Raw genomic sequence first — 21,879 nt, forward strand, 5'->3', positions numbered from 1 at the left:
TCTTACTCTCCCCCCTCCCTCCCTCCCCTCTTCTTACTCTCCCCCCCTCCCTCCCCTCTTCTTACTCTCCCCCTCCCTCCCCTCCCCTCTTCTTACTCTCCCCCCCCTCCCTCCCCTCTTCTTACTCTCCCCCTCCCTCCCCTCCCTCCCCTCTTCTTACTCTCCCCCCCTCCCTCCCCTCTTCTTACTCTCCCCCCCTCCCTCCCCTCTTCTTACTCTCCCCCCCTCCCTCCCCTCTTCTTACTCTCCCCCCTCCCTCCACTCTTCTTACTCTCCCCCCTCCCCTCCCCTCTTCTTACTCTCCCCCTCCCCTCTTCTTACTCTCCCCCTTCCCTCTTCTTACTCTCCCCCCTCCCCTCTTCTTACTCTCCCCCCTTCCCTCCCCTCCCCTCTTCTTACTCTCCCCCCCTCTTCTTACTCTCCCCCCTCCCCTCTTCTTACTCTCCCCCTCCCCTCTTCTTACTCTCCCCCTCCCTCTTCTTACTCTCTCCCCCCTCCCCTCTTCTTACTCTCCCCCCTCCCCTCTTCTTACTCTCTCCCCTCCCCTCTTCTTACTCTCCCCCCTCCCCTCTTCTTACTCTCCCCCCCTCCCCTCTTCTTACTCTCCCCCCCTCCCTCCCCTCCCCTCTTCTTACTCTCCCCCCTCCCTCCCCTCTTTTTACTCTCCCCCTCCCTCCCCTCTTTTTACTCTCCCCCCCTCCCCTCTTTTTACTCTCCCCCCTCCCTCCCCTCTTTTTACTCTCCCCCCCTCCCCTCTTTTTACTCTCCCCCCCCTCCCCTCTTTTTACTCTCCCCCCTCCCTCCCCTCTTTTTACTCTCCCCCCTCCCCTCTTCTTACTCTCTCCCCTCCCCTCTTCTTACTCTCCCCCCTTCCCTCTTCTTACTCTCCCCCCCTCCCCTCTTCTTACTCTCCCCCCCTCCCTCCCCTCCCCTCTTCTTACTCTCCCCCCCTCCCTCCCCTCCCCTCTTCTTACTCTCCCCCCTCCCTCCCCTCTTTTTACTCTCCCCCTCCCCTCTTTTTACTCTCCCCCCCCTCTTTTTACTCTCCCCCCTCCCTCCCCTCTTTTTACTCTCCCCCCCTCCCCTCTTTTTACTCTCCCCCTCCCTCCCCTCTTTTTACTCTCCCCCCTCCCCTCTTTTTACTCTCCCCCCTCCCTCCCCTCTTTTTACTCTCCCCCCCCTCCCTCCCCTCTTTTTACTCTCCCCCCCTCCCTCCCCTCTTTTTACTCTCCCCCCCTCCCTCCCCTCTTTTTACTCTCCCCCTCCCTCCCCTCTTTTTACTCTCCCCCCCTCCCCTCTTTTCACCCCCCCCCTTCTTCTTACCCCCTCCCCTGTAGGTGGCCGAGCTGCACTCCGGTCCGCGGTCCCGGCCTCAGTGTGCACCTTCCTGTCAGTCCGGCCGGGTACAGGAAACAGAAACTCCTGTTCCGCGCGGAACAGGAGTTTCTGTTTCCTGTACCCGGCCGGACTGACAGGAAGTGCACCTTCCTATCACTCCGGCCGGGACCGCGGACCGGAGTGCAGCTCAGCCACCTACAGGGGAGGGGAGGGAGGGAAAAGCTGCTGCAGCCGTCTGAGCGCTCTTTACAGAGCGCTCGGCGGCTGCAGCATTTAACCCCTTAAGGACACATGACGTGTGTGACACGTCATGATTCCATTTTATTCCAGAAGTTTGGTCCTTAAGGGGTTAAAGGGCCGGCCCGCCGCGGCCGGTCCTAAAAGAATTTTGGGCGGCCTGGGGGGAAATTGCCTCCCTGCCCCCCGGCCCAGCCCGCCCCTGACTCCATGAATATGTCAAATAAGTGCAATTTACTCAGTGAGACAGCCACTAGAGGCTGGATTAACCCTCAATGTAAATATAGCAGTTTCTGTGAAACTGCTATGTTTTCAGCTACAGGGTTAAAACTAGGGGGACCTGGCACCCAGACCACTTCATTGAGCTGAAGTGGTCTGGGTGCCTATAATGGTCCTTTAATTCTACTTTCATGAATCTAACCTCTGTACTTCACAGTATATAAGTTATTACTAACTGACCTCTTAATATAAAGTCAGAAATTCTGCTGAAATTACATATACAAAACACGTAAAGGGCACACTGTATAAGCTGATTGTCAGTCAGTAGTCCCAGCATGAAGATGTAGGTCATTGCATTAGTGAACCAGTTTAAGGACAGAACCTCAGATCAGACCAATAGCAGCATGAAAACTACTTAACCACCATTATTCACATGAAATAAGGTTACAACAAACCAACCAACCACTAAATACTATCGAAAGCCTCAAGGCGTACAGTTGTATACCATTGTCCACACTGTTACCTATTCCTGATAGGAATATAATTATTATTATTTGCATTGGCATTGTATTCAGCTATTTGCTGTTTTTGTTGTGGAGTGACTTCAGTCTGCTTAAGGTCAAAGGACAATCTGTCACCATGGCAGTCAAGGCCTGAAAGGCTTAATCTGACCTAGAATGTCCTGCATTTAACAATAGCAGATTTCTAGACAGCTGCTGACTGGAAATAAATAGAACGTTCCCTGCTAGCATAGACTTATAAAACACCAATTTTAATGATATTTTGTTTCCTTACTGGTTCAAAAAAGATTAAAGGGGAAGTGTCACTGCTATTTACACAGCTGAATAAAACATTGTAAATCAGCTATAACTTGCCTACCCTTTTTTTCCCATAATACTTCCTTTTATATTATACAAATTATATTAAATTCCATTCAATCCAGGTACAGTTTTGGAGGGGCACTGCCGAAAAAAAAAGGGAATACTGCCCGCTGGAGAGCACCAGCGAGTACCCAGAAATGTAGTAAATATTTATATTTTCCTCCCCTTACCTCTCGTTACTAGTGTGAGCAAAAGCCATTGAAATAACAGTCCTGAGAGTAATAGTGCTCTCTCAGGATGCTTCACTGAGGCACCAGCGCCTATGTGGACAACCCCCACCACAATCAGCCCCTGGCCAAGGGAAATATTAATTATGAAAAAACATAAACATGGGAGGTTATGCATCAAACGTAATGTGTTCTGAAAGGTTGTGCAAAGAAGTAAAAGTAGAGGAGTCACCAATGGAATGTAACTGCTGGTTCTACTGGTTTCCATAGTGATTGCCCTACTTTTAGTGCTTTAGACATTTTTGAGAGCATGACTCTTACACAAGCATCCTCAGACACCCACAGTGCCACACACCGGGTAACCCGCTAACAAACACCCTCAACCCCCAAACTTAAAATCACACACAACATACAGCATTGCCATGTACGCAGCGGCGTGGGGGGGGGGCTAGATTACAGTGACCGGCATGAAGGAAGCGCACAGCACTACCTCCTGCCAGTCACTTAGTGTAGCGTGGCCAGGCGCAACGGACCATGGTACAGGAGCTTCCGTTTCCTGTACCCGGCCGTACTGACAGGATGTGCTCACTGGGAAAGCACTTCCTGTCAGTCCATCAAGGTACAGGAATCAGAAGCTCCTGTACTGCGGTCCGCTCCACTCCACTCGACCACGCTACAAGAAAGGTAATGAGGCATGCAAGGGAGGGTGGGGAGCGGAACACTAAGGGGGGGAGAGGAACACTAAGGGAGAGTGGGGACACTAAGGGGGGACCACTAAAAGGGACACTAAGGGTGGGGACCACCAAAAGGAACACTAAGGGGGCTGAGGGAGGGGCCCTAAGAGTCAGGGAAGGGAGGGGAGAGGACCACTAAGGGAGTTGGGGGGAGAAACACCAAGGACAGGGGAGGGAAAATGAACACTAAGGAGTGAGGGAGACCACTAAAAGAGAGGGAAGGGAGGGGAGAGGAAATGAACACTAAGGGACAGGAAAGAGAGGGGAGGGGACCACTAAGGGACAGGAAGGGTAGAGCTACAGTAATGGACATGGAGGGCAGGGGGCCTGAGTGGGTAGAAAGACACACAGATGGGGCTGGGGATGTAAGAAATACACAGAAGGGTCTGGGGATGGAAAAACAACTGGGCAGGGGGTGAAAGAGACACAGAGGGGCTAGATAAGAGGAAAAAGAGACACAGAGGGGAGACAGACGGATTGGGGGTGAAAAAGAAACACCCAAAAGAGCTGGGAAGAGTAAAAGACACAAAGGGGGTTGTAAGAAATACAAAAGGGAGGTGTAAGACACACAATCGTACCCAAAAATCCTTGCACTGGCCCCAGGGCCGGTGCAAGGATTTCTGCCACCCTAGGCAAAGATCTGTTTTGCCACCCCCTCATGTCACTCACTGACAGACACACACGTACACTCACTGACAGACACACACTCACTCACTGACATACGCTCACTGGCATACACTCACTGAGAGACATGAACACAGACACTCACACTCACTGACAGACAGACACACACACACTCAGACACTCAGTGACACACACACTCACTGACATACACTGACAGACACACACACTCACTCACACAGACACTCACAGACAGACATTCACTGACAGACACTCACTGACATACATACACGCTCACTCACTGACAGACATTCACACTCACTGACAGACATTCACACTCACTGACAGACACTCACTCACTATCAGACACTCACTCACTGACAGGCAAACACAGACACCACTCACTGACTGACAGACAGACACACACACACAGGTAGACAGACACACACACACACGGACACTCACTGACATACATACATACACTCACTTACTGACAGGCACACACACACCACTTACTGACATACATACATACACTCACTCACTGAAAGACACACACACAGAGACACTCACTGACATACATACACTCAGTGACAGATACAGATTCACCTACCTGGGGTCCAGTGTGGGGCAGCTCCTCACTCCTCCCGCCTGCTGTTTAGTAAGCCAGGGGCCGGAATGACGTCATATTCCGGTTCTCGGCATCACAGAGGGTGCGCGAAGGAGGAGTGAGAGGCTGCCGCCTGCCTGCCTGCTCCATCCCCTCTCCTCCGGTCACCGTGATTTAGTGGCAGAGCAGGCACCTGCCATCAAGGTAAGCAGGTGCCTGCACTGCTTTATTGTAGCACCGCATCGAGGGCGCCCTGAGGTGGCCAGATGGCCACCTCCTGGCCCCCTGTGATAGGGCTGCTCTCGGCGCCCCCACCTTCGAGCACCTTGAGGATCGGCCCGCGCTAGGGCAGCTCAAGAGCCGCTCGCCCAGCGCTGTGGCCCCAGACAGGGGGAGCCCACCAGGAAACATTGCGGTGGGCACCCCCAGCAGGCCGGCACTCTAGGCGAATGCCTAGTTCGCCTAACGGTGGCGCCGGCCCTGACAGACCCTGATCCCAAGCTTACCTCAAATTCCACCAAGACTTGGTTGCGGAAGAAGTCAAGGAAAATTCTACAGTCACCTGACTTGAACCGCATAAAATATTACTGAACTTCAGGCCAATGTTCTTGAGCAATGAGCAAAGATTTCTAAGAAATGCTGCCAAAAACTGGTGTCTAACTATGCTTCTCGTTTGCAGAAGGTCAGAACAGCAAAAGGGTGCTCTACTAAGTACTAAAGATGCTTGCCATGAAGAAGTTGAATAATTTTGAGACTGGAGAAGTCATTATAAGTAGCATTTTCCATTGAATTTGGGGAAACCACTTGAAGCAGTCTTGTGTTGAACTATTTAAATTGCTTTTGTTTTATTTATTCATTGCAAACAGCTGAAAGTCTGTAAATGTTATGTGTGTTGCATGAATTGGCCCCAGCAGCATCCATTTACCCAAATTAATGAATATGATGCCAATGTCAACACCCAAAATAATGAATATATGATAATATGAGAATTTATATAATGAAAATTATATACAGTATATTAAACATTTAGCAATTAACAGCACAATCCAGTTTGATCTTGGCACAGGCAGGGCACATAAAGCAGAAACATTGTTTCAATTTCTCTTCCTCAATTTACTATGTTCAGTGACCGAAAAAGGCAAAGTTTATAACAACAATTGATAGGGAATGAAGACGTAGACACTAAATATAGCAGTGTGGATTTCTGCATGTAACTTTATTATACACACAATCACATATCTGTTAAATATAGTGGATAAGTTAGCATGATACTAAAATCCTAGTAAAAATAGCCGAACTGGATACACTTTTAAGTCAGAGATCCTTCCAGTTCAGCTACTTTGGCCTTAAAGGGACACTATAGTCACCAAAACAACTTTAGCTTAAGGAAGCAGTTTTAGTATATAGATCCTGATCCTGAAATCTCCCTGCTCAAATCTCTGCAAATCAGGAGTTAAATCCCTTTTGTTTCTGTCCATGCAGCCCTAGTCACAGCTCCTCTGGCACCATGCATGAAAAAAATGGTTTCACTTTCGATTAGATGTAACTTACTTTAAAAGTTCTTATTTCCTGCTCTCTAAAGGGATCTTTAATCATACACAGGAGACTTCTGTGGCGTCTAGCAAGCTATCAACAGTGCATGGGATAATACATTTTAAATTAAATTGAATTTGCAATGAAGAAAGTATAAACATTAGCTGACTCTTTACAGGAAGGGTTTAGGAAGGCTGTGCAAGTCACATGCAGGGAGGTGTGACTAGGGTGCATAAACAAAATTATTTTACTCCTAAATGGCAGAGGATTAAGCAGTGACACTGCAGGGAAATGATCTATACACCAAAACTGCTTCCATAAGCTAAAGTTGTTTTAGTGACTATAGTGTCCCTTTAAATTTGAAATTCACTTTGACTTCACTTTGAAGTCTCGCTTTAATAAATAAACCTGTAAGAAAACATATTTAGTACGGTTCAGTACAAATCAGTCATAATTTAAACCTCAGAATATTTATTATCATCTAATTCTCATATTAGCATCAAAGTGCCATTTCAGGTTTGAAATTCAATTCTTTAACTTTGCTTTTTACAGAAACAGACATTTACATCTGCCATTTTACAAGGAAGACCACAGGAGGGTCAAAATGATTATTTACAAGATGGACGTCAGAAACCTGGAATGAGAGAGGAGCTACAGAAAGCATATTCAGAACTTCAGCCTTCACAAAGCAGTGAAGCTCATTGTGTTGAAAGTGATACCTATCAGCCCACTCATTCTACAAGGCTTCCTGAGTTTGGCAATGATTCTTTGGCATTCTATTGTGACTCGCGTAAATACCCTACAGAGCAGGAAGCCGTATGCTATACGCCCTTAAAGGTTCCACCAGATTTTCGTAAAATAACTGATACAGAACTATTCGATGCTTTGTACAGAAGGCAGCTTACTCCAAAGTCTACAACAGTTGAAGAAAACCAGAAGCCTCCAAAATCATTATGTTATGAAGATATACAACCAAGTAAACTAGCTAACTTTATGATTTCGAATAAGCCATTTAGTCTTCCTAAACCACTGATAAAGAACAAACCTGAGTGTGACGCGCAGGTAACTAAAATCTTGAAAGCTGAAGAAAACAAACATATTGCAAGAATGCCACCCACCAGAGTAATTTCTGGCAAAGAAATAAAAAGGCCTCGAACAGCCTCTCTGGAACTTCAAGACTCGTACATTAAGTCAGAAGTGTGCAAGAAGTTTCATCAGAATTTTCCAGAGAAAACAAAGGATCTAAGAAAAAATCACTACTCTGGGAAAAAGCATACTTTCTATGGTTTCAATTCTTTTTATTTCCATAATTAACACTGCTGATGTGTAAAAACAGACATATAAAATACATGCTAGCAACATTGTCCAACCTTGTTCTTCATTCACTCTTTTTGTGTTCACATTTTTCGTGATGTTTTAAAAATAATAATGGCTACAAATAAAGCCTATTATAGACTTTAGACATTTAACAAAACACTGACTCTCATATCTCTAGAAGAAACAGGCTTTAGAAAATGATATTAGTTTTATTTGTTTGGGTTGTAATGGACACGCTACAATTGCTGGAAAGACTTTCTTAAAGGAACACTATAGGGTCAGGAACACAAACATGTATTGCTGACCCTATTGTGCTAAAAACACCATCTAGCCTTGGATTGGCTGAGACTGTCAGCCAATCCAGGAAAGCATTGGATTGGCTGAGACTGTCAAGGAGACAGATCAGGGACAGAGCCAGCATAAACCAAACACAGCCCTTGCAAATCAGCATCTCCTCATAGAGATGCTTTGAATCAATGCATTTCCATGAGGAAAGTTCAGTGTCTCAATGCAGAGGGTGGGGACACTGAATGTCCTGCTTCTTCTCTAGAAGAAGCAGGCTTTAGAAAATAATATTAGTTTTTTTAAAGTTTTTGTTGTTGTTGTTGTTGTATTCATTAATGGACACACTACAATTGCAGCCATATGAGGAGTGGTCAGTGGAGGTATCTCTAGGCTGTAATGTAAACACTACCTTTTCTCTGCAAAAAGTCTGAAGGGACTGATTATACTCACCAGAACAAATACAATAAGCTGTAGTTTTTCTGGTGACTATAGTGTCCCTTTAAGGCCAATGTGTTTCTTAGCAAATGGAGCAATTAAGTCACTAGACTTGTGCACAGTGGAAAAAAATTAGTTTGGCCAATCACATTGTTACTCCGCCCTGAAAAAATGTGTCTTTCATAAGGATAGAATCTTTTTTTTACTCAAAAACTGCAATTATTTACAGTGAGGAAAAAAAGTATTTAAACCCCTGCTGATTTTGAACATTTGCCCAAAGACAAAAAAATGATCAGTCTATAATTTTAATGGTAGGTGTATTTTAACAGTGAGAGAATGAATAACAAAAAGAAAAATCCAGAAAAACGCATTTCAAAAAGTTAATTGATTTGCATGTCAGTGAGTGAAATAAGTATTTGGCCCCTCCGACTTAGTACTTTGTGGCAAAACCCTTGTTGGCAATCACAGAGGTCAGACATTTCTTGTAGTTGGCCACCAGGTTTGCACACGTCTCAGGAGGGATTTGTCCCACTCCTCTTTGCAGATCCTCTCCAAGTCATTAAGGTTTCGAGGCTGATGTTTTGGCAACTCGAACCTTCAGCTCCCTCCACAGATTTTCTATGGGATTAAGGTCTGGAGACTGGCTAGGCCACTCCAGGACCTTAATGTGCTTCTTCTTGAGCTTCTTTGTTGCCTTGTCTGTGTGTTTTGGGTCATTGCCATGCTGGATTATTCATCCACGACCCATTTTCAATGCCCTGGCGGAGGGAAGGAGGTTCTCACCCAAGATTTAACAGTACATGGCCCCGTCTATCGTCCCTTTGATGCGGTGCAGTTGTCCTGTCCATTTAGCAGAAAAAAAACCAAAGCATAACAATCACAACAAAATCACATGCCTATACACACATACACACACAATCACAGACCCACACACACACATACAATCACAGACCTGTACACACAATCACATACATACCCATACAATCAGACCCAAATACACCTATACACACAATCACATACTTACAAACACATAATTGCATATATACATACACACAATCACAGACCCAAACACATAATCACTGACTTACACACAGACCCTCCCCCCCCCACCCACACACACACACACACACAGTCACAGACAAAACAAAATTACAAACAAAAATTGAATTTATACACTCAGTACTTAAGAGGTCCACCCAGCCTCCCTAAATTTCTCTGGGAGGGCAGGAATTGATCCCCTGCCCCTTGTGGCTAGCGGTTGCTGTTGGGATGGAATATCTGTGCTCTTCCTGCATAGGTCCCTTGCGTGCCCAGTAGTGATGCCGATGCCGTTATATCCCAGCGGCCGGCTCACTGCAGGGCACACGAGGGAGCTGTCCAGGAGAAGCACAGAATGTAAAGTGCTCTCTCGCCACCCAGCAACAAAGAGAGCAACCGGGCTACACTCCTAGTGTTCCTGGGCCGCGGGTTGGACACTCCTGCTTTAATGCTTCCACTACTATCCCTTTTAATAAGAGTGCTAGTAATAACTAGGCGAGTAAGAAGGGGATAGGAGTGACTTTAGGGAAATAGAGAACTGCTAGTGAGCATGGGGTGATGTGAGAGAGTAAAAAGAAAGACAGAATGACAGGTGTAGGGGATGCCAAGCTAGCGCAATGTACTGGGCACAAAAAAATCTTGGTGGGTAAATTTAGACTTAGCTAGTAGCTTACGAGTTGACATATATATATATAAAATATATATACTGCATTTATGTTCACATATATAAAATCTATGTAAAATGTACTGATATAAAATGGCTTGAGTATTTCACCTTTGATTGTCCTCTATCTTCATTACACCATTTGCTGTGTTATAGAACAATGTGTCCTCCCAGCAGGTAAACTGCATGTGTAAGCAATTATAACGTGGAAACCTGATTGCATCAGAGAGAATGGAATGAGAGATCAGCTGACTGCTTTACTACATCCGTGCAGCCTGCCAGCTCAATGACATTCTGAGCAATACAGCAATACAGAGACAATGACCCCTGTACTACAAACCATTAACATTCTACAAGTGAACCTAGGCCTAGGAATCCCCAGTCAGTGTATTCACAGAAAATGAAAGCATACATAAGTGAAATATGTTCTTAGTAGTGTGTTACACAAGCTTCCCATTGTGACTGCTGGTGCTGAAGATGTGATGATATTTAATTAACATCTACTAAAACAAAACATATCCTTTATTATAAAATAAATATGATTAGTATATAAAATGCTATCACGTAAAATGAACTTGTCATGGCAGTCACCCAATCTTATTTACTCACTGCAAAAAAAAAAAAAAACCATAACACAACATAATGCAGAATGTAAGATGATGTAGAGTGATAACATGAAAAAAGTGACTAACATTTTATATTTGTAATACGTCATATGCACAATCACACTATTTAGTTTCATGAACATGATGTTAACATTATGACAGGGAAAAGATAGACCCCCAATTATAGACCTACACATTGCATGATGCTTGTATTAATTTATTTAAAACTTCCATTATTATCTAGCTACATGAACCTAATTTAGAGAACAACAACTAAAATATCTTAACTAGTATAATATATATATATATATATATATATATATATATATATATATATATATATATATAAAAATTATGTGTGTGTGTCAGATTATGTATATCTGAGTGTGTGTATCTGTATGGCAGTGGGTATATCTGAGTGTGTGTGTCCCAGAGTGTGTATCTGAGTGTCAGTATGTATGTCAGTGTGTATCTGAGTGTATGTATCTGTGTGTCAGTGTGTAACTGAGTGTGTATCTGAGTGTCAGTGCCTGTGTGTGTATGTGTCAATGTGTGTATCTAAATTTATGTGCCAGTGTGTATCTAAGTGTATTTTCCAGTGTCTGTATATGTGTTTCCGTTTGTGTATCTGTATGCCAGTGTGTGTATCTGAGTTTAAGTGTATGTATCTGAGTGTATGTGCAAGTGTGTGCATCTGTGTGTCAATATGTGTATCTGAGTGTGTATTTCAATGTTGATATCTATGTACACAAAGAAAAAGTTAGTTTGCACACACAATGTTATGTAGTCGTCTCTGGTTTTAAATCTGGAAGTTATAAGCATAAAAAAACAGAGTAGGGCAGTATGTGTATACAACATTAAAAGTGAGAAATAACTTGGAACACTCACAATATAAAGAGCCATGTGAGTCGGCTCTAAACTATGATGGCTTTTTCATTAATCCAATGTGGATGCAGAAATAAGGTACAGGTCCACCAGAAAGTAGCAATACAGGAACCAGGTATAAAGTAGGTAATAACTCTTCATGGAAAAAAAAAAAACAAGCACAACGTGTTTCAACCTTTACAATTGGTCTTCCTCAGGTGCATATGGTGACAGGTAAGCTTAGCAAACTTATATATCACATAAAAATAATACAAAATAATCACACATGTGAAAGTAAAAACAGTCCCAACCCTTGTGTCCATGTAAGGAAGTTCCGACTTCTATTTGCCACATTCAATATGGGGGAAGAAGTAGCTTTTATCTACAGACGTCCGGAAAGAACTTCTCAAGATCGCCGCACATTGCGGCTAATCACGTGTTGTGGAATCACTTCCGGTTACGTCTGACGTATGTAATTCCGGCGGGCATCATCACTAAGGGGCTGTGAGCTCAGTTTAAACGTCCTCCTTATTTAGGGGGGCGTGTACACACCAGCCCTGTTGCATCCATAAAATTCAAGCGAACAATACTCAAAAGTACCATGATTGAAGGAAGTAAGAGCAAGGGAATTTGGATAGTTTGTTTAGGGATTGAAGCAGTGGAATTTTATTTAAAACAAACTAAAGAATTTTTAGATGTACAAATTGATTTTATTATTAAAGGTATTTTAATTAACAATTATTTCTGTTTTGAAAATGAGTTTTATCTTCAAACCCGAGGGAATGCTATGGGGACCAAGTTTCCCCCCAGCTATTCTAACCTTTTCATGTCATACTGGGAAAGAACATTTATATACCAGGGACATGACTGTGGGGCAAACTTAGTGCTATATAAACGATATATCAATTATATTTCTATGGTTTGGAAGGGATCTGAGGAAGAATTTAATTTATACTTTAATTATCTCAACCATAATAATTGGGGCATTAAATTAACTACAAACATTAGCCCTAATAATATCGTTTTTTTTTAGATCTTAACATTTTTATCTCAGATAACCGTCTTAAAACTCGTACATTTTTTAAACAAGTCAATGTTAATAGTTTTGTTGAAACCACCACTTGCCACTATGATCCATGGCTACGAAACATTCCTAAGGGCCAGTTTTTACATTTAAAAAGGAATTGTACAGACCAGATCGATTTTAATAATCAGTCATCCTTCTTAAAAAAAACTATTTTTACAGAAAGGATATAAAGAAGATATACTCCAAAGAAGTATTGAAAGTGTTAATGAATCAAATATATCCCAATTATTAAATTATAAAAGAGGAAATAATATAACACTATTGAAACAAATTCCACTTATTTTTAACTATTCAAGCAATATTGGTGTTTTAAAGAGAATCATAAATAAAAACTAGCATACACAATACCTCCAGTCAGAGAAGCACTCTGACAGGGAGTAAAGAAAGGGTTACAGGGGTAGTAAAGGGCATAACCCTAGGACATATAGAAAACACAGAATAATGAGGAGAAATCACCCCTCAACGAAGGGCTAGATCTCCTCAAAACAGCTACCCCCTGGTAGATAATCAGTGTAGGAGCTTACGAAAAAATAATAAACTTTATTTATAGACCAAATTAGAATCAAAAACACACACTAACCCTAACAACTGTCGGCGAGTCCCGTCCTCCTCCTCGCCTTCCAGCGGCAGCATGTATAACGCTGCACGCTGGGAGCCCGCGCACTTATGCGAACGCCGGGGTCAGTCATGTGACCCGGCATTAAAGACGCAGTACCATAATCACAGTGGGAGGTGCAAATATCTCCCACGTGTGATTGTGAATTCTGATTGGAAGTTATCCAATCAGAATTAAGCACAGGATTTATATACTTACCTTTTCTGTCTCTCAGTGCCCTGTTGTGGTCTTGTGATACCTGTATTGCAGTTTGCTCGTGTTTCTCTCTGGTTACCGATTATTTGGCTTGTTATTCCGATTTTCCTGTATTCTCCATTCCTTTGACCTCGGCTTGTTTCTCGCTCTCCTGTTTTCTGGCTCCCTTTACTTGGCTTGTCTCCTGACTATTCTTAGTGTGCTTAACCCGGCCATTCTAAGGACCGGTATTGCACCCTTCCTCTCTGTGACCTGTTAGCGTGTTAGGTTCCCGAATCGTGACAACAACTAAGGAAATAAAAACAAAGTAAATATCTGGCTAAAAGTAGCTACTAGGGCATAATCTCCTGACAAAGAAGCAACAGTTCTATAAATGTATCTAATCAGCAGTGTTAGTCATCTCACATAAGTGAGAATAGGAACAAAGTATCAGCTAGTAGAAAAATCAACACAGAGCCACTGCCAGGGAATATAGCCTATGAATGGTCAATTCGTGCCAGAGAAGCGGCATACTATGCCCTAATGTACTGGGAGCAAGCGAGTCGTATAATAGGTATTCCCTACAGGTAAGAATAATGCTTGCCAAACGATGGTATAAAGCAATAAGGTTATAGCCCAACTGGTAGCAGTAAATATAGTAAGTAAATCGAAAGGACAGGAAGATATCAATAGAGGAAAATAAGGAGGGAAAACCTTATCCAAGGGGGGTCCAAAAATGATCACTCCACTAGAGAGACTCACTCATCCCCAACAATCAAAGTGAAAAAAGAGGCCAATCGGCCAATGGTTCCTCAATAGGACACAGAGCCGGCTACCAATACAGTCAGCTAGATAAGTATTAAAAACATAAGTGTTCATTTGTTGACCTAAGTGTTTTTTGTGACATAACACTTTGGTGTTTTTAGACGCACAAGTATCTTTTACATCTTGCGTTTTATTGGATTTTAGAGCCACTTTTCTGTTTCCATTGATATCTATGTGTTTGTGTGTATCTGAGTGTATGTTCCAGTGTGTGTTTCAATGTTGCTATCTATGTGTTAGTGTGTGTCCGCATGTGTGTGTGTATGTGATGTGTGTATCGTTGTGTCAAGGTGTTCATATATGTTTGGTGGCTGGGGGGGCACGGCAGAAGGCGCACGCGGTGGGAGGTGGGTTGCGCTGTAGCTGGTGAAACCACCTCCCTGAAATGCATTTTTGGAAGTTGCTATGTCTGTGCTTGTGGGTCTTGGCGTAACCTTTTACATATCTGATTGAGAAAACATATTATAATGCAGCAAAAGTCACACCTTGACTATATTTAGCCTACATGTTGCAATTTGGATTTTAATACAATAAAAGTCTTAGGTAAGTGGATCCCTTAAATTTTTATCTTATTCATTTTTTTTTTTTGTATTTAAAAAAAAAAAAACCTTCTGACGTGTATGATCACGTGACGTGGGCTACGTGCCAGACATCGACATAAGGTTCCAAGAAAGTGGGAGGAGCCAACAAACACAAACTAACTTGGTGTGCGAGGCTACAGCATACCCCCTCCCATAGACATAGAATGTCTATGCCCCCACCTGGGCAGAGCTCGGCTGCGATTGGACAGAACGCGGCATGCCTTACTGACGTCACGGTCAGGATGTAAAGGTTGGCTGCAGGACACCGGTTACAAAGCAGCTGTACAGCGTGTCCTTGGGAGCAGAGTCACCAGGAGCCCAGAGCAGAGTCACCAGGAGCCCAGAGCAGCACATCGCAACCTCACACAGCGGAGGAGGACAGGCCGCACGGTAAGCATACACTCTCTCTATGGATAGTAAGTGCAGGGAGGGGGAGAGAGGAGAGGAGAGGGGAAGTTTAAATTAATCTGCACACCATGTGCCGCCGGTGAATGGGCTTTTTAATTATTTATTTTTTATGGACTCTGTGTGTGAGCATCTTATTTAATTAATTGTTTAATCCAGGAAAACCTTAATGTGTATTTTATTATGTCATCAAAATAAATAATTGCAGTCTTAACGCGATTTTCTGCTTCATTGATCATCCTGCCCTCTTAAGGGCTGTTGAATGATTACACTTGTGGCTATAATATTTGTATATATTTTTTAGTTTTGTGCGTCTACCTTTTTATTTTATTTTTTTGGTGGGAGGTTTATACAGTTCAAAATGGGCTTGTTTGTGTTTTGTTTTTTTTTTGTGTTTTTTTTTTTTTTTGTTTTTTTCTTCTCTTCTCTGGAGAAGGTCAAATGGGTCACTAGGCCTATTGTGCTAAGGAAATGCTTAAAGGGAGGAAGGCAAACAAGATTCTTGGTTACTTAAAAAAAATCAAATCTTCTCGTGTATTTTTAACAAATTGCAACAATGTTTTTTTGTTTGTTTTTATTCCCTTTATGTATTTTTTTTTTTTTTAAATATTAGTATATAGTTACATACCAATAATATTGTTAAAAAAAAATGTTGGTATGTGGATTTTGTTTTATTATCTATGCATGTTTGGTTAAACACCAATGTTATCTAGGGGAGAAAAACAATCCCTTTTGGACTTTTACAATTTTAGAACTGGTTACCTAATCTTATCAGTTGTGATGGCAAAATAAATGTCCTGACATTATGTTCTCATTTTCTGTTTTTTAAATGCAAAGTACACATTGTAACCATTTCTTCTTTTCAGATAACAATGGGAGACGTTGAAAAAGGCAAGAAAGTCTTTGTTCAGAAATGTGCCCAATGCCACACTATTGAAAAGAATGGCAAGCACAAGGTAGGCCCTAATCTCCATGGTCTCATAGGACGCCAAACCGGCCAGGCAGAAGGCTTCTCTTACACTGATGCCAACAAGCAAAAGGGTAGGTGGAAAACAGTTATAAAAAAACTGATACTTCTCAAGTAGGAATCGTAACAGTTTTGTGGAGGCCTCCTGAAAATATTATTTTCTAATAAATGCACAAAAGGATTTATTCACTATACTCTAAATGGTAGTGAAATTGAATAGCAAAACTGTGACTTTAGCCTTACCCTTAAATAGGCTGTTTCAAGCAGTTGTTTGCATTTAGTATTCACTTCCTCTACCATTTTAGAGCAGGAGTGCCCAAGAGGGGGATCTCCAGATGTTTTAAAGCTACAGCTTCCAAAATGCTTTATTCCATGGGCATGCAAAGCATTATGGGAGTTTTAGTTCTACAGCATCTGGGGATCTACCTTTTGGGCACCCCTGAGTTTAGTGAAAAAAATCCCCATATACCATTCATGGAAGCTATTGCATTACATACATACAATTTTGTATTTGTTACACCACTTGGAGAACGGCGGGCAACAAAATGCTTTATTTTCCTATCACATGAGCAATAACTATAGCTCGTAACCTCCTCCACTTAGATGCCAGTCTTACAAGGTTATACACTAAAGGGAATATTGAGAATTTAAAGTCTGTTATCTAGTAAAGTTAATTTGAAATTTAAGGTCACAGTAACCAAACTGGAAACAATCTTTAAGAGTCAGCTGTGCTTTCAGTTCTGCTAATTCATACTTAACCTTAAAGGGATACTGTAGTGCCAGGAATACAAAGCTGTTTTCCAGGCACTACCGATCACTCTGCCTCCCACATAAATAAAGGGTTAAAAACCCTTTACTTACCTTATCCTAGCGCCTCTGTCCCTTGGCGCTGGGTTGAAGTCCTGCCCCCTCCTCAGTCCCACTACAAGCGGGGTCTAATGTGCATGCGCTGCAAATGCCACGCGCCTCCCCATAGGAAAGCATTGAATCAATGCTTTCCTATGGGGAAAAATCTGACTGCAGAGCGTGAGGATGTCCAGAGTCAGATAACGGACCAAAAGTCTGTTACGATTCCGGTAGAGCCCCCAGTGGCTGTCTGGTAGACGGTAACTGAGGGCAGACTTGGTGCTGCAATGTAAACATTCTCTGGAACTGCAATGTTTTACATTGCAGCACTAGGTGCAAAAGGGACACAGCACCCAGACTACGCCAATGAACTTAAGTGGTCTGGGTGCCTACAATATTACAAAGATGATTGTAGAAACCGCACTCAATCCCAGCAGCCACCGGTGCTCTGGAACAGGATCAGCAATCCCAACACGTCAAGGCAAAAAATTTCCAGGCACTCAAAGTGTTAAAGCCGCAGACGGATTTTAATGGAACAAAAAAAGCAGCAACGTTTCGACCTTCAGAGATTTTTTTGTTTGTTTTGTTTTTGTGTGCCTACAGTTTCCCTTTTAAGTTTGAAATTCACTTTGGATTTTTCACTTTAGTAAATTACACATTTTTAAATCATTTTTGTGGGAGAGACTGTGCATAAACTAAGCATGTATGTCCACTGAACTACCGTCTAAAAATCCCTCTCCCTGTAAAAGTATCTTATTCATATTTATTTTTTCATCTAGGGATCACTTGGGACGAGAACACTCTGATGACTTATCTTGAAAATCCCAAGAAGTACATCCCTGGAACAAAAATGATCTTTGCTGGCATCAAAAAGAAGAGTGAAAGAGAGGATCTGATAGCCTACCTGAAACAAGCATCCTCCTCCTAACAGCTATACATGCTGCCTTATTTATTTCAGGAAGGGATCTCTTTTGATGAGATGTTTTTTTTAATAAAAAAAAATATATATTTTTATTTGTATCGTCCATAAATCTTTAATTGTATCTCATCATTCAGAGATTAAAACCAAACTAATCTAATATTTGTTTTAATTAGGCCATGTTAAAAAAGGAAATACTCAGTGTAGTTGCGAGGATTGTATCCTAAACAACAAAAAAGAAAGACATACCACTAATAAAACAATTATACTGGTAGAATGTTTTGTGGTTTTTTTTGTTTTTGGTTTTTTTAACCCTTCTACCATATTTCAAATGGAATATGTCTTAAACCTGTTGCTATGGCTCTAGGTTCATAGTTTCACTTTTGTCATTTTCAAAAGTCTAAGTAAGACTGATTTTATTCAAAGTTCATCTAGGCAAGTCTATAAAAGTGTGGGGCAGGGGTGAAGGAGAAGGAGTCGCAAATTTCTTGCTACAAGCCTACATGTATTATTTTTTTTGTAAATCTTTTTTATTATGGCATATGCGTTATGGGGTACAGCATAGAAAAAGGAGGTATTGAGGGATAACACACGTGAATGCTAACAAGATGGTTTGTGTTACACTCCTAAGAAAGACTGCCATATTTTTTTTTTTTTTTTTTTAAACATGAATAAACACAGCGTTTCAGGTTAAGTTAAGTGTTACGAAGTAAAATAACATGAAATAAAGTAAAAGAGTGACGTTTAGTAGGTATCATTATAACACACGTTAATGCTGACAGGCTGGTTTGTGTTTCACACTTAGGAAGGACTGCGATCTTTACTTGTTGAAACATGAAGAGACATAGTGTTACTGACAGTACAGGTTAACTGCTAGCCTACAATGATGCATTCAATTAATTGTAAGGGAGTTATAGGCTATTCAGGCTTCACACTATTTTTAAGCTATGCGTTATATTACAGGCTTTAAACATTCATCTCTAGTTGCGCATACACATATAAGGTTAGAAATTTAGACAAGCATTTACTATTAGTCTAGTGCGACTTTCAGGGTAATCGTTATAGGCTAATACTAGCTTTCCTGCTACAGTTAGAAACGCTGGTTCAACTTAGGTTTGGTTCAGGATTAGAAAAACATTCAAGCTGGGGCAAGTTATACCGCTTCAAGAGAGTTGGCACCCTGTTTGATGCCTGCGCTGCTCTGGTGGAAATGAGCCGCCGAGATCTCACTAACAGGGGGGAGTCCCATATCTATCCGATACCTGCTGCTATTTCTGGGTAGCAGAGGGCGAGCGTCCATCAGAGCAGGTGTCAAGTCCTTCCATGGTGTACGCTGGGGTCCTTTAGGCTGCTGCTGTGGGTCGCTGAGCTTGCTGCTGTTGTGCCTCTGGAGGTCGGTATTCGCCTTATAAGGGAGCTTGGTGTCGTCCGCCTGGTTTCGCAGCCTCTTGGGTCGGCTTGGTGCAGGCTGGATAGGGGGGGGAGTGTGAGGTCTGTCGTCCCGCAGGAATACCTTGCGTGATGGCTGGCTTGGATGTAGCTGGCGGTAGCGGTTTTTGCACAGCTTTCCGTCCCCCCAGTGCCGCCGTCTTTGTCCGCTTCATTAGGCAGCCTGCATAGCTCGCCGTTGGCTTGGTTTGCCGCGGGTGCAGGTGAGGGTTGTTCCGCCTCTCTGTGTGGTCGGGTCGGAGGACTGGAGCCGCATTGTGGTCTGGAAGCGCGGGGAGGGAGCAGGCCACATCCTGGCCCCCCATGCACATGGCGTCCGCCATCTTGGGTGCAGTGCTCGGGCCCCCCGGCCTCGCTTGCGATGTCTCGGTCCAGGCCACAGGGTGAGGACCGGGATCACCCCCCCGGTCCATAGGGGGGGGAACAGAGCCGGGACCGTCCGGGTTTGCGTTTCTGGTCGGGGTCTGTGAAGCAGGATAGTGGGGCAGCGGCCGTCCGCCCCACTCACCGCCGGAGAAGGCCTCAGTCAGGGCCGCGAGAGTCTCTCCGCCAGGGGACTGAAGCTCGATGAGCCAGCCTCTCCCTGGATCCAACAGTCCCCTTGCTATAATCATCCTCGCTATCTGTCTTGGGTAAGAAAAGGCTTCGTTTTAGCAATTTATTCCTTGAGTTGGAGCAGGAGCTGCTCTTGCCTGCGACCGTCCAGCTCGGCGGCCCGGCCCCGCCCCCCACAAGCCTACATGTAGGGCCCTATAGATCTAAATAATTTTATCTTGACATACTGCATTGCTCTGTGTCCATATCCTTAGATAAAGGTCAGCCAGGAGTGGAATCCACACCGAGAAAGAGATGCAAATAACATGACTCTTTTATGTTCTCTGCATAACTCTATTACTGTGCTGCTTCTGGAATGGATGGGCCCGGGCAGGGAGAGCACACTGCAGCATCCAGAAGGGTCTGTGAGCTGGTGTGTCATTGCTCCCACGCCAGCAAGAAAACTGCACATTTAATCACAATGTGGTATAAAACCCTGCAATTGATGCAAACAATCTCTTTTACAATGATATTTGTTGGAGATGCCATGCAGCTGCCCAAGGGTCCTTCATACTTTATTGTGGGTTTTCTCCCAAATGAAACAGTTTAGGAAAACAATTCATGCTATCATTTAGAAGTTCTGATAATCCCCCTGCTCTCCTAAACCCACACCTGATGTTCAGTTCCTACTTTGTTGCAGTATAACTTTTACCAAAAAACACTAGGGTTGTGTTGGCATTCAGATATAAAAAGGTGCGGGCATTGAGGTAACCCTCCTTTTATAACCTCAAATTAAAATACAAGTAATAATGGTAAGTGCGGTATTACCACTAATATTTTCAGTAAAATGTTTGAATGGGTTGTAAATTCTGTGACATTTCAACACAATCTGAGTATTAAATATTCGATCTTTATGAAATACTCCTTTTTTGATTTGGTGCTGACAGACCTGCTTTAAACAATTCAGTTATACAGAGATATTAATGTTTCAGTCTTTCCTACAGATTCAACTGTGTGCATAAACAATTTAACTAGTTCTAGCAGCTTCCAGATTAAAAAAAAAAAAATAGTTACAATTGAGGGATGAAATATTTGAATCCCATTTATGAGATTAACCACCAATGCATATGAAAATATACATAATTAAATTTTTAAATTTGAGGTTCGCATTGGGGGTATTATCTACTAAACAGTGATTTTTATTTTGTTTGGCCAGTGGAGTGTCCCTTTTAATACCTCCTTTATGGATGAAAATACCTTACATTACCGTGGCAGCAAGGGAACTGTGTTCTCACTGTTCTCTGCCTTCTAGTGATTCTGGGGTTGTTTAGATGTCTCTCCTGCCTTGGCATCACAACAAGAAGGGCAGGGAAGCTGTGTAGGCAGGGCATGGTGTTCCCAACAGCCCTCCTTAGCTGACAAGGGGTGTGTCCTTTCCAGCTACCCCAGGTTGGGTGGTCCTCTTGAACACAAACAAAAAAAGTGTGTGTGTATGTATGTTCAATAATGTTTGAATATATACAGGTTTGTTTGTTTTTTAACTTTCAGGCACCACAAAATGTTATTTAGAAAACACAGGCCTTTTATTGATATCATAAGGACGGAAACAATTGTCCAAGTTCTGAATCAAAACACAACCCTGAATTTGCACTATGGGTTTGTTCAACAGTAATTAAAGTGCCCACATACATATTATAAATTGGTTTTTAAAGTACCTTCTTTTAATATCCTATATGTACAACTAACACAATATTAAAGGAACAATATTAAAGGAAAATCAGTTTTCCTGGCACTGCGGAATCCTGCAGTGCCCCCTCCCTCCCTTCCACCCCCCATCCCATGTTGCTGAACGGGTCAGACTCCGCCCATGCTACTCCCCCGCTGACGTGGGAGACCTAATGCTTTCCTATGGGGACGCTGGAGGTCCTTATGCA

General features: G+C 42.8%; 2 protein-coding genes across 2 annotated transcripts in view; both read left to right on the top strand.

Moving 5' to 3' along the window:
• SPMIP4 (sperm microtubule inner protein 4) overlaps window positions 1–7,680 on the top strand; it is a 54,327-nt gene extending 46,647 nt beyond the window's left edge. Inside the window, exon 10 of the mRNA XM_063450707.1 lies at window positions 6,890–7,680. Within this exon, the coding sequence (XP_063306777.1) occupies window positions 6,890–7,651 (762 nt within the window). The 3' untranslated portion in view covers window positions 7,652–7,680. The remainder of the gene's footprint in view (window positions 1–6,889) is intronic.
• Window positions 7,681–15,083: 7,403 nt separating this feature from the next.
• Window positions 15,084–18,032, top strand: LOC134608077 (cytochrome c, testis-specific). Its single transcript, XM_063450708.1, has 4 exons — window positions 15,084–15,152; window positions 15,188–15,215; window positions 16,097–16,271; window positions 17,823–18,032. The coding sequence occupies exons 3-4, from the start codon at window positions 16,103–16,105 to the stop codon at window positions 17,969–17,971; spliced, it is 318 nt and encodes a 105-aa protein (XP_063306778.1). The 5' UTR covers window positions 15,084–15,152; window positions 15,188–15,215; window positions 16,097–16,102; the 3' UTR covers window positions 17,972–18,032.
• The last annotated feature ends 3,847 nt before the right edge of the window (window positions 18,033–21,879 follow it).

Source organism: Pelobates fuscus, chromosome 4, assembly GCF_036172605.1.
Source record: "Pelobates fuscus isolate aPelFus1 chromosome 4, aPelFus1.pri, whole genome shotgun sequence".
Taxonomy (NCBI): Eukaryota; Metazoa; Chordata; class Amphibia; order Anura; family Pelobatidae; genus Pelobates; species Pelobates fuscus.